We start from the raw sequence: 13,794 nt of genomic DNA, 5'->3' as shown, positions 1-13,794 counted from the left end.
CTAAAACGTATGTACTTCACTTTCACTACTCCCCCATAGCATAAGTTTTGACGAGCATCGTTTAAGAATCTTAATGAGTTTTCAATGGTGCGTAACAGATCATTTATGATGCAGTGGTGGCGAAGTCCTTTGACTTGGAGAAGGAGACGGATGTGGCGGCCTTGATTTCTGTCTCCCAACGCCGTGACTAAGTAGTTGGAAACTACTCCTATTTGGCAAAAGGCTGCTTTGTCGATCGGTAGAGTCAAAAAATTTAGTCGGTTTCTTAGCCTCAAATGGATTGAGAACTTTAACCAAAGAAGTTTCTTCTTGAGTTTTTGGCTCTTGCACATTTAGAGGTTTTAGCATTTGTTTTTTCTTTTCTTTTCTCGGCAATTTTCTGCCTTATGAGTCTCCTCTTTTGAGTCCTAGTGAGCCTTAGAGGCAACTCCTTGTGATGAGCATCTTTCACCTTCTTTTTATGAGTTACTTTTGGAAAAAAAATTCCATGAAGTTTTACATGCTCGTTTTTCTTCTTTTGATAAGAAACCGTGAAACATTTGTTGGAATATTGACACTTCATCTTTGCAATATTCGTACCATTTATTTAAAAGCACGCTCGTTTGCAAATAGTAAATTCAAAACGATTTTGGGTATCCTAAAGTGTTTTGTTTTAGGAATTTGATAAGTAGCTTTTACACGTTCTTTCTTTTGGTTTTTATCATGTTGTCCTTTGGAGATATTACTTCTTGAATCATAAAATTTCCTTTTCCTCTCATGGATGATGCCCCGAGCATTGAGATTTAAATTGAGATTTTAGAATCTCTTGTTTGTTGGCACGATGATGTGTTTTTTCTACATTTTGATTAGGTTTAAGATTTTGGCCTTTCTTAAGTTCCACTTTAGAGGTTGTAACCATTATATCCTTCTCTATTTGTGGTAGTTTTTCTTAAGGGATAACGAATTTGAGACTGGTACATTGATAATGCTTCCAACTTCTTGACCTTTTGTAGATGATTGCTCCCCAAGCCTTTGGTTGATGTCATGTTAGCAAACTTCAATATGATTTCATTGTTTTGGGACAATAACTTCATTACATTAATCAATTTATCCAAGTAGGGTTCCATGTCAAGTTGCTTTCTATCCATGAAAATCTGAATCTTATTCATTTTAGCCAATATTTGGCTTATTCCGGCCATTGTTTGGCCAATTTCAGCCGTTGTTTGGCAATTTTTAACCATTGATTTTGATAATATTTTGTTCACCTTGTCCAATCTTGGCTCAGAATTTCGCTGAGTTGGTATTTATTGTCCTCTAAAACCAGATGGTACATCTTTGTTCGCCTCCTCATACATTCGAGCATGAAGAGGTAAAATTTCTTTTTTGATGTTTTTGAACATGTGAGCCACAGAGTCTCCATATTCCACATTTGCAGTAGAATCATCCATTGTATCATGAGGAACAATCAAATAATTTCCTTTTTCACTTTAACTTCTTCGCATAACTCATGTGTCCCACTGGACGTGCCAAAATTGTTGGGTGTTTTTGAACTTTTAGCAAGAAACCTTCAGCAAGTGTGTGAATTGCGGGCGTGTTAGGAAGCAGATTTGCGTGAGATCTTGACTTCGCAACAAGCAATTGGAGCTTGGTTAACCTTATAACAAGTACTCCAAATCATGCTAAATAAATAAAAATGAAAATGCTGAAAAAAGATTGAATTCAACCCGTAAATGTGTTTACAAGATTGAAAAATAAGAAAAAAATACAAGTGTTTGTGAGTGTTTTGCCGTTGGACAGTGTTTTTTATGGAATTGATCGGGCTTTGTACATGAGGAAATGATCTTCTATTTATAGAATTATGAGAGCAGTTGAAACCTCTTTAAAACCTTGCTAGTTACTCCAAAAAATTTTCAGGCACCATTTGTACTTTTTGCCCATGTTCTGCAGCCATTTACATGTTGTAACTCCTCTTTCAATACAACAAACTGTTTCTAGGTTCATGCTTCATGTTCACGTCCACATTTCCCTAAATACGGTTAATTACTTACGTAAACATGTTTGGTTGGCTTCCCAACTGCAGAAGTTTGTTTTTCATATTTTTAGATAATAAGCAGTTTCTTGCATATTCCTTTGTTTTCTTCAATGGCTCCAATCTTTCTGACTCTTTGTCTCTTAAATATTTATAATTTACAGAGGCCACAGATAAACCTCCGTACTTTGCTTTAAGACCGGTTTAGGACCCTAAAACATCAATTAAGGCTAGGAATGGTAATGTTGTAACCATTTTCACGTTCATGATTCCATGCAATTCGTCCAAAACCTTGCAAAAATGAGTGTTAACATTTAAGGTCATGTCCCCATCATTTCCTAACCTCTAGAAGTTTGATTTTGATAGTGTGAAGTGAAGGCATGTACTTGCCTACTTACTTGATTTCTCCTTATGATCCAATTTCTTGTGTTTATGAAACAACTTTTGCAATTCTTTATTTCCACATTATCTATGATTTATGGAGGTCCTATTTAACTCTCGGCAATGTGATTTGAGATTGGTTTAGGACCTAGAAAAATCAATTCAAAAGTACAAATGGTGATGTGAACAGGTACCAAGCAAGCTAGAAGGTCTGCTTGGTTATCTACTCGTCGAGCTCTATGTGCTCGACGAGTATCAGGGGTACTCGACAAGTAGGTCCCTACTCGATGAGCAGAGATTCTTCTTCACCTTTCTTTGTGGAAGCTTTCCATTTTGTTGTTTTCTTCCAGATCTTTTCGTTTTTCTTTTTCTCAGTTGTCTTATTTTCTATTATTCAGCCATGTGAAGTTGAACATGTAACTTTCGACCTAATATTAACCTGTAGAAGCATAATTCTATAATCCACGATCTGGATGTATTTTGTGGACTTGGATTTCATGGGCTTGTACTTATATGGACTTTATCAAAAGTCTTGATATAAGTCATACACAATGATAAAATTATATTTAAAAAAAATGAATGAAATTTGATTATTTTGTAAAGATTCTAATAGAATTATAATTTAGTGCAAAATTGATGATCTTATATAACCAATCCAAATATAAATAAAAAGTTAGATTTTTTTTGATTGTATAAATTAGATTATTAAAAAAATAATATTTTTACAATATAGTGGTGTATGACAAAATAAATTGAGGCGAGCAAATAAGTAAGGAAAGATTATGTAGTTACTGTTTGGATTGAAGATTTTTGCAGTCTATAAATTTTATTTAAATTTATAGATTTTATATAGTGGAATGTGAAATTCATAAATTTAAAAATTTCACTGTTTGTTTTAAGTTCTTTGAAATAATAAAAGTTTACAACAATCCATCGTTTTTAAAAAACGATGGATTGCAACTTTCCCACCTCTTAAATATGAAATGTGAGGAATTTTGAAGGATGGAAATTTGAAAAATCCATGGATTCTTGCAGTATTTTTATCATGCCAAATGATGAATTTTGGTGAAATCCATGAATTATATAATCATCAATCAAAACAGTGTTTTAGTTGTCATATTTTTCATATTTTTTTATTTTTTGCAATTTTTTATTATGTTATACTAATATTTTTTAAAAATAAATTATACTAAATTTTATTTTTCAATATTTTTTTAATTATCTTTCTCATAATTTTTTTAGCACTTGCCATGTATCAAATATTTACTTTTTTTTATTTTTAATATACAATCTCGTTTTATGGTCAATTCTAAGATCAGCCAAAGATCAATAAAAAATTAAAGTATCATGAGTCAATACAGTTTAAATTTTTTTCACGTATGATATCTTCTTTTTCATCAATTCAAAAACCAATCAAAATGTCAATTAAAGATCCACATGCGTACAACACAATAACATTATAAATTTTTTAGAATTAGTTACCTTCGACAAAAGATCAATAAGTTGTGTTGTACAATTAAAAAAACGCAGAACACAAAAATAACATAATAAAATTACAGATTCACAATATAACTGAAAAAATTCATAATCATCATAATAATAAGATGCACAAAATCATTAATATAATATGAAAACCAAACAAATTTATTGGATTTTTTATATACGATAAAGGTGAAAAATTATTAAAATAAAAATAAATAATGAATAAAAAAACGAAGAAGAAAGCAACGACAACATCAATATAAGATAATGTAAATTTTTTGAATTTGAATAGAAAAGTCAAATTTAATAAAAAAATAAATAAATAAGAACAATGGTTGTCAACGGTGATGATGACAACAACAATAATAATGACCATCGGCAGCAATAGCATGGCAATAACAACGGTGATGACAATAACATGAGTGTTTATCTTATATATTGGTTGTGCCATGTCATATATACAACAAATCAATGAGCATTTGCGATAAATAATTTTTTAACTATTACTTAATTTTTTTATTGTCAATTTTTACACATGGCTAACGTATTATTGATTTATTGCACGAATAACATGACCTAACGGTTGTGTGCAATAACTTTCCAATAACAATGACGATTACGACGATACTAATGACTCGTGTTTTGACATAAGGGATATAATTTTAAAGTATGAAAAAAGAAGAAGTGAAATAGAGAGACAACAAAATATAAACTAGAAAAGAAAAATCAATAGGAATATAGGTTAAATAAAAAGTAAGCTATTTGTATAAAGACTATTCAAATGTTGGTACCAATATTTTGAAAATAAATTGGAAGGGCTTCTAGAAATAAATGATGAAGAATGACTCAACAAAATGAAATTGTAAAGAAGAAGAGAGAGCGGACATTTTTGAAATCTTTTCTTAATTCCTAAGCAAACAAAAACAGTTGCTTTAGTTGTTGAGGTGCTTTTAACTAACAGCAGTCGCCGCCGTGTCCTCCGACTGCACATCCGATACTCCGGGAGACCTCAATTTCTTCTCAGGTGACAATCAATCACTAAACCCTAGTTAATTTCTTGCTTTTACAATCTAAACTGTGTCAACTTTTTTCATATCTTATTCTTTTTCTCTTGTTGATTAAAACTATTAAATTTTGCATGCTTTGATTTTGTAATGATATGGGTTGCTTCTGAATTTTGATTTTTTGACATGGGTTTTCGTATATATGAAGTGGGCTGATAATAAAATTCTCAAAAAAATGATGGAAGGGAAAGAAGTTGAGAGTGATGAGAGTCATAAGGTTAGAGAAGACAGTGAATATGTGAGTCTGGTGATGCCTAGTGAACAGCCTACAGTACAAACCAGTTCAACCAAATGGTGGATCAAAGCTTTTGCCTTTTCCATTCTCATTCTCCTACTGCTTTTCATCTTCGTCAAATGGGGACTGCCTTTCCTTTTCGAGAAGGTGCCTTTCGATTTCTTTTTATAATCCATTCAACTTAATTTGTTATTTTCGTTTTGTATGATTAATTACAAGTCCAGCATCTGAGAGTAATTCGTTTATTATAGGTTCTTTTGCCGGTGCTCCAATGGGAAGCGACTGCCTTTGGCCGACCGATGCTTGCCCTTGTGCTTGTCGCGTCTCTTGCGTTCTTCCCTGTCTTCTTAATTCCATCAGGACCTTCCATGTGGTTGGCCGGCATGATTTTTGGATACGGCCTTGGATTTGTTATCATCATGGTTGGAACAACCTTTGGAATGATCCTACCCTATTTGATTGGATTACTGTTCCGGGATCACATCCATGTAAGGCAACAACTTTTAACACAATTGTACAAAACGGTTGTTCTTGTTTTCGTATTAACCTCTTAGAACTATTTACTTGTTGAATGTGTAGCAATGGTTGAAAAGATGGCCCCAGAAAGTTGCTATGATCAGACTAGCTGCGGAAGGGAGTTGGTTCCATCAGTTTCGAGTTGTTGCCCTCTTTAGGGTTTCACCGTTTCCATACACCATTTTCAATTATGCAATAGTGGTAACAAGCATGAGATTTTGGCCCTATTTATGTGGTTCAGTTGCTGGAATGGTACCTGAAGCTTTTATCTATATCTATAGGTCAGTTTATCATTGTACATTTACTTAGCCGTTCTTCAAAACTGCAAGATGCTAATTTTCCTATTTAAATTGCTATGAATTTGGTGCAGTGGGAGATTAATAAGGACATTTGCTGATGTCAAATACGGGAACCATCACTTGACTAGTGTGGAAATCATATACAATGTCATTTCCTTTATTATCGCTGTTGTTACCACGGTTGCTTTCACTATTTACGCAAAAAGAGCTTTAAAGGAGCTTGAACAGGGAGAAGCTACCGAACAAGCAAGTTACGAGATGGGAAAACTTCCACTACAAAGACCCGATCAGGTAGGTTTCTCATCTTTTTCATTGTAATGTGAACATTAGAAGTCGATTAATTTTACATGTAAATAGTACATAGTATATTAGAGGTTATCATTTGTAGCTGCCTTTTTGCCCTTTTACTTTCATTCTAGGGCTATTTCATCAATGATTGATTTGTTATCCGACTGAAACCCTTAATTTAGAACAAGGGACAGTTTTAAGTTCTCTGCTTTGTTATCATTGTGAAGATGAATCGGTAATTGAAATGATTGTTGAGATAATTTTGTGAAGGTTTTTTTGTTTCTTTTCGTTTTTCACTAGTGAGAAGAAACTAATTCTGAATAGCTGCAACTCATATGTTAGCTTGTAACCCAGTTCAGCTATAACTAATCTAATAACAGTAACTAATTATCAATATTCGTCGGGATCATTTTTAATCTTTGATTACACCATCTCATCCTCAACCGCACTTGATCACTCACCGCTCAATATTTTTGAACAGTAAATAAGGTTATAGTGTAGACGGTTGATGGAAATTGTACTAAATTACAATTAAAGGAATATTTATCTTGATACATACAAGTCTCATCTTTCAAGGATAAAGGATTTGGATTGATGGGTTGGAGATGTATGCAAACATGAGTATTGTGTACAGTAGAGAACGGCAGAAAAGAAAAGGGTTAATGTCATAAAAATTTACCAAGTTTACACATTTTTTTTATTTATTCACGTTCTTTAAAACTTTTCATAAACATACACTAACTTTCATTTTTTTTCAAATTCATACATGGTGCTGACGTGTCACTCATTCATTGGTTAAAAATGACTTGCACCTCAGCAAATTGCACCAATGAATGAGTGCCACGTCAGCACCGTGTATGAATTTGGAAAAAAATGAAAGTTGGTGTATGTTTATGAAAAGTTTTAAAGAACGTGATTAAATTGAGAAAACATGTAAAGTTTGTGAATTTGTATGACATTATCCCAAAAAAAAAAAATGTTGATGCAAGTATAGTTGCTCAATAGTTAATTAACACAGTTAGGAGGTTGTATTATGGTAGAAGGTACAAATGAAACTCAATCATTTAGCTAGATAAAAAATAGGCCTAATCACTCAAAAACCCCTCACCTTTAAACTTTTTTTCAATTCCACCCCGACGTTGAAAATTTGTCGATTTTACCCACTTTTGAATTTTCCGTTTTTAATTGTACCCCAATATTTTAATTTTTGTTAATTTTTTTACTTAAATGATGAAATCATTCAATTAATTAAGTCTAAACATGAAATTAAATTTTTTTTTATTTAAAAAAGTACAAATAAGTCCTTTATTTTTAAAAATTAACTAAAAACCATAATCAAATTAACACTAATTTAAATTCTTAATTAATTTAACTAAATTTAAATAAATTTTAAAAATATACAATCAATATATGCAAGACATGGAGAATGTTTTAAACAAATTTCTAAATGCAAAAGACGTTAATTTAATTTTTCATGGTACAATTGAAACACAAAAATGTAAAATAGGGTAAAATTGACAAATTTTCAACGCCAGGGTATGATTGAAAAGGGACTAAAAGGTTGGGGTTTTTTAAGACATTAGGCCTAAAAAATAGTGAAAGTTCACGAATTTTTGAATTTAACATTTGATTCCTCACCTCCTACATGTGAAAGTTGAAATTTGTTCATTTAATTTATAAAAGATGGATTGTTATAGAATTCTAAACTTTCAAAATTATTCTCATAAATCTATAGATTTTATATTCAATCCAAACCATCGAATCAATAAATCATTTCACTGAGATAAAAAAATTTACGGATTTTAAAAGAATCTATAAATTTTAAAAATCTTCAATTCAAATGGTGCTTTCAAGCATTTTAAAAAGAGCACATAAGTCATTTTAAATTTTTGTTTGGAAAAACTATAAAAATATCCATATTCAAATAGCAGTTTACAAAAATACGCATCAAGGCAACATATTAAGTTCATAGCAAAATAAAGAGAAAGTTTATATTTTCTGCCCAGCCATTAAATCAGACAGATGACACACACAAAAATATCAAAAACAAAAACGAACCAAAACGCTACAAAGCTCTTCAAAATGTATCAGAAACGCGTCTGGCAAGCACACATCTAACAAGCACGTCATTCACACGTTGCCAGTATGTAAGCAATATTTAAATATTGTATCATTTTATGTATCTCTTATGTATCATAAATATATCATGAATATATTTGATTATTATTTTCATATATTTCTAAAAAATATGAATACATACATACACATATTATTTATATGCAGGCAGTTGAAGTTTATGTATAACATATTTTAAAATAAAAGACATTTGTCTCACATGCTTTAAAAATGCATGAATTATAGTATATGTGTAAAAAACATATTATATATTATGTATTAAAAAGATATGTATCTATATGGATTTCCAATATATAGTCGATATACGTATTTAAAAATGTGTCTTGATATTACATGTTTGATGCTTGTCTCGTTTTTTTTATTTTTTCCATATTGCATGAGGTTCTCCATTTTAACTCAATATATACTTTATAGTTTTGATGTATTGACGATTACGATGTATTAGGGATGTATAAGTGATGTATATATACAATGTACTTACGATGTATCAATAATTTATCTACGATTACCAGTAATATATTTACAATGTGTTAGAGATGTATTAATATTATATCTATGGTGTATCTATGATGTATTCGGTAATGTATCTACAATGTATTGTGGCGTATTTAGGATCAACGTTGATAGATCAATGTATCTTTAATGTATCCACTACATGTATACGTTATATATAAATTGTACTAATAATAATATAGTATATTCATTAAATTTATCATCAGTTGAAATTATGTGGAGGAGTCTATATTAAAAACTGGACCAATAAATTATATTATACATCCATTAATATATTATACAGTTTCAAACTGTTAAAACAAATATTGAATATTAAATATACATATTTATTATATTTTAGATACATAGCAATTGGCTGGCACTTAAATTTTTAATTCTAAAAATAAAATCTTTTACAAAATAATCAAGTACTCTACAATATATAATAAATACTTAGTCAAGTAAAATATTTAAATAACATTGAGATTATCTATATCTATATCTATATCTATATCTATACTATATATAAAAGCACGGATTGGGGGGGGGGGACAGGCAAATTTACTGAATAATCCTTCTCAGTTTACTACTAAATAAAGATTTTATAGTCATTAATTAATTAGTTATTTAATTAATCACTATTGTAATTATAATCCTAATTAGAATAGGTAGCTAAATTATCTCCAATTTAGTTTTTAGTGTAATTAAAGTCTTAATTAGAATAGGTAGCTAAATTATCTCTAATTTAGTTTTTTGTACGTAAAAAATAACTAAATTGTCTCCAAATTAGTAGGAATACCTATTTTTTAGTTTGATTAAATTACAAAAATAAAATACTATATTTGATCAATATATTATTATTTAAATTTCTATCTTATTATTTTTAAAGATAGAAATTAATAAAATTAATAAAATTATTTAATTATGGTTATTATTAAACAAAAAAGAGTAACCGAATATATTATATTTACTTTTATAAAAATTCTTAATTATAAATAAAAAATTAATATAATTATACTAAATTTATTAATATATTTATTGACAAGTTAAGTTACGAGCCACGTGCATAGCACGTAATGCGAAACTAGTTTAATAAAAGTGTATGTAATTAATGACGCGTTACGCTACTAAGCATAAACTAGGCCACATGTGAATCGTAGAGCAACCCATTGTTAAAACACTTGGAATGCCTTAGGAACTTGGTAAACAAAAAAGGTCATAAAGGCATAGGGGAATGCAAGTGCATCAGTCGGTTAGACTCTGAACTAGATCAAAACATTTAATCGTGAGTTGTAATCAAACTGAAATAATTATTCAATATTTTGATTGGCAACCTAACTGAATTTTATTAACAGTAAATATTAAAACAATAATAATAATTGTGGTCTTAATTTCTAATCCTATAAAAATTGTTAAGAACAATTTTAAATTTTAGGAAATTAACATCATATATAAATAAATAGATTATTTCGATTGGTTTAATTAATTTATAATTTTTTATTAGAAATCAAATCATATTGAACTAATTAAAATTTTGAAAACTTTAACTATAATTAAATCAAATTAACTGAAAATATAACTCAAATAAAATTTTAATTCAATTCTAATTGAGTTATACATTCACATGACTTCGCTACGAGAAGATATTTCGAGTAATACAAATTAACATACAGTTCAACTAGGTACGTCTTAAAGGAAGAGATAACAATGATGAATTTTAGTGTAAAATGAAGAAATGGATAGCCATGTCTTTCTTTGTTTATTTAAAAAAATTGATTTAGATCGTTTTATCTATATATAATCATCATTAACTTAATAAATTTTACAAGTTTTAATAATTATATTTAAAAAAAAGAATTAAAGTATATTCTAGTTTATTAATTTTACTTTTAAAGTAAATTAATTTATAATTGTACAAAATCAATTAAATTTAAAACCATCTATTTAATTTTATCAAATTTTTATGTTATTATTTAAATAAATTGATATAATAAAATAATTATACTATACACTAATAAATCATAAAAAAAAATTCAAATGCTAATTAAATATTTACTATGCATATAATTTTTAGATATAATAACCGATGAATTGATAAATTAGAGCGTTAAAATTACTTTTTATTTTCTTATTTTTAATTATTGACATTATTTACAAGATAAGTAACACATGCACTTCATTCAATTAACATGTTCGTATCAGAAAGTGTTTAACACTTAATATTTGAAACACGAAATTTTATTTTTTACATATAAATTTTAAGATAATGATGTTTTACTGTTTCCGCATTCACATTTTCTATATTTGTAACTCTGTTACCTAGCTTACAAGTGGGTGGAAAAATGCCCTCGGATGAATTTTCTTATTTATGTTTTTGTTGAAAGGTTTTCAATTATGTTAATGATGATTATATAACACAACAGATGTATCATGTTAATTGTGATAAATTAATATTGTTATGATAAAATATTTAATGATAAAAAATAGACAATATTAAAATTATTAATACATGATATTTATAATTTTATTGGAAAATAATATGGCTTGCATGGAATAAATATATTCATGTTTAATATAATGTATTTTTTTATAATTGAGGAGGAGAAAGTTTGTAAGAAAATTAAAATAATGGTCTAATATATTGCTATCTGCCGTTTATACCATTTGAGTTCTATTTCATCGGTGTTAAACATAGTGTATTAGTTAAACCATTCAGTAAAATTTCAAAAAGAAAATAAAGATGGAAGCAATAGAAAATCAGACAGGGCATGTGATGATCACTAGTTACTACTACAATTTACAGGGAGGCGGTTCCCAAGAAAGTTTTTCTAGAGATAGGTAAGAAACAGCTCCTGCCCACCCACCATTATTATTAAAAATAAAAGGTAAAAACCCCACTATAAAATGTCACCCATCCCCATCTCATTGTTTCACTCATTAAAGTTAAAGTTAGTGGGAGAGATGGGTTTGGGTCATTAGGGTTTGTTTAGGGTTAGATGGGTAAGTTGGTTGAAGCAACCAGCTAGGGTTTCACTGTTTATGGCTATAAAAGGGATCTTAGCTCCATCTTTGGTTAGAAGGAGCAGCAGATCTATTACGGTTTGAAGGAGTAGAGCTCCTTGAAGTCCAATAGAGGATCTTGATGGGTGGATAGAGCTGCTGAGCTATGGATCCCACAGCCCTATGAACAGAACCTCTCCATCTGAATAGGCTTGTGGCTTGCATATCTCAGGAGCTTCATTACCTTGTGTTAGATCCTTGTTTGGATTGAAGGGAGCTCTACATCTCTCTCTTCTTAACCCTACTTCTTGTTTTGTTTTCGATTATTTCTTTTGTTTTTTCATATATACGCAATATTCATTGTTAGTTGTCTGCTATTTTGTTGCTGCTGTTTCCATGCTTGTGGTTTGCAGGAATCGATGATCTAGGTCAAGAACTGCAGTATGCTATTTTTGTTTAGGGTGCTGACTGAATGCTACAAACAAGAAGGAATTTGTTTTAGCCAATCACAGATCAGAGGCTTAGATCACATGCCAACATTATTAGATTTACTGTACCTTTTTACTCATATCCTCATCTACTGTAATAAATTGCCCTTTTTTTAATGTTTTAATCGGAATAAAAATGTCAATGCCTCAAATTTTACATTCACTATTATATTTTAATATTCATATTGTAATCTTTTATTACTAATATTTGAATGTATTTCTTAATTTGTAATGTTTAAGGTTAGTTGTTATAATTTTAATTTTAAGTTGTTGTATTTTTAATTTTAATTGTTAATTAAGTATTAAGCAATATTAAATAATTAAGAAGTATTAATTTATAATTTAATATTATTTAACTAATGAATATATTAGTAGCTAAAGATGCATGCAGAGGCGGAGAGAGGGCAGGGCCGAATAGTGCTTGGACCCTTTCTCAAAAAAAATATTAACAATTTTTTTTAGACAACCTAAAAAATAGATAAATAATACTAAAATATTTTACCTCAGATTGTTAATAGTTACTCCCTCTGTCCCAATAGAGTTGTCCACTTTGAGAAAAAAATTTGTCCCAAAATTATTGTCCACTTTCAAAAAATAACTAATTTTTACACTCAATCTCCCTATATTATCCCTATTTAAAATCCACTTATGAGTAAATTGAAAGTGGACCCTATATTAAATAGGGGTATGATAAGAAAAGTAAGAAATTTTTTACAAAATCCATGAACAATAATTGTTTTTCTTAAACTGTGTGATAAAGGTAAAGTGGACAACTCTATTGGGACGGAGGGAGTATATTTTATAGTGTATATTTATTATATTTAATTTTTTTAGTTACTTATTATTACACATGAATTTTGGTCTGAATTATTATTATTTTTCCTAAAAAAGTCAAATATATATGTAGGAAAAATAGTATTTAAAAAAAAATTATGAGTAAATAATATTTTGGACATAATTAACTCTTTTATTAAACTAAATTGTATCCTACCTGAAATTTTAGTTTAGTTTAGTAAGTGGATGTATGTGTTCAAAAAATACATATATAGATGTAAAGTGATAAATGTTTAAATATAATAATATTAAATGTACAAAAAAAATATAGAATGTTTTTTTAGTGTGAAAAATTGGATAATAAATTGACGTAAAAATATAATAGAATCACCTTTAATTTTTTTGGAAAGAGCATTTAAAGCCTTTAGTTTATTTTTTTGGACACAGTCCCTCACGTTTTTTAATTATTTTTGTGTTCTTTTTTTTTTTCAAGCGTGAGGGTCTATTTGAACCATATAAAAATATTGAGAGCTTAAATTGCCAAGAAAAAATAATGAAAATGATTTATGTGCTCTTTTTGAATAATTTGAAAAGTTTTTTTTATATATATATATCTTTTACCTAATAATAT

The 13,794-nt window shown here is 29.0% G+C and overlaps 1 protein-coding gene across 1 annotated transcript; it reads left to right on the top strand.

The window, feature by feature from the left end:
* Nucleotides 1-4,674: 4,674 nt before the first annotated feature.
* Nucleotides 4,675-6,542, top strand: LOC126665587 (uncharacterized). Its single transcript, XM_050358421.2, has 5 exons — nucleotides 4,675-4,895; nucleotides 5,084-5,317; nucleotides 5,422-5,658; nucleotides 5,750-5,967; nucleotides 6,057-6,542. The coding sequence occupies exons 2-5, from the start codon at nucleotides 5,111-5,113 to the stop codon at nucleotides 6,301-6,303; spliced, it is 909 nt and encodes a 302-aa protein (XP_050214378.1). The 5' UTR covers nucleotides 4,675-4,895; nucleotides 5,084-5,110; the 3' UTR covers nucleotides 6,304-6,542.
* Nucleotides 6,543-13,794: the final 7,252 nt, after the last annotated feature.

Source organism: Mercurialis annua, linkage group LG1-X, assembly GCF_937616625.2.
Source record: "Mercurialis annua linkage group LG1-X, ddMerAnnu1.2, whole genome shotgun sequence".
Lineage (NCBI taxonomy): Eukaryota > Viridiplantae > Streptophyta > Magnoliopsida > Malpighiales > Euphorbiaceae > Mercurialis > Mercurialis annua.
The sequence above is the reverse complement of the archived record's forward strand: the minus strand, read 5'-3'. Positions and strand labels throughout refer to the sequence as shown.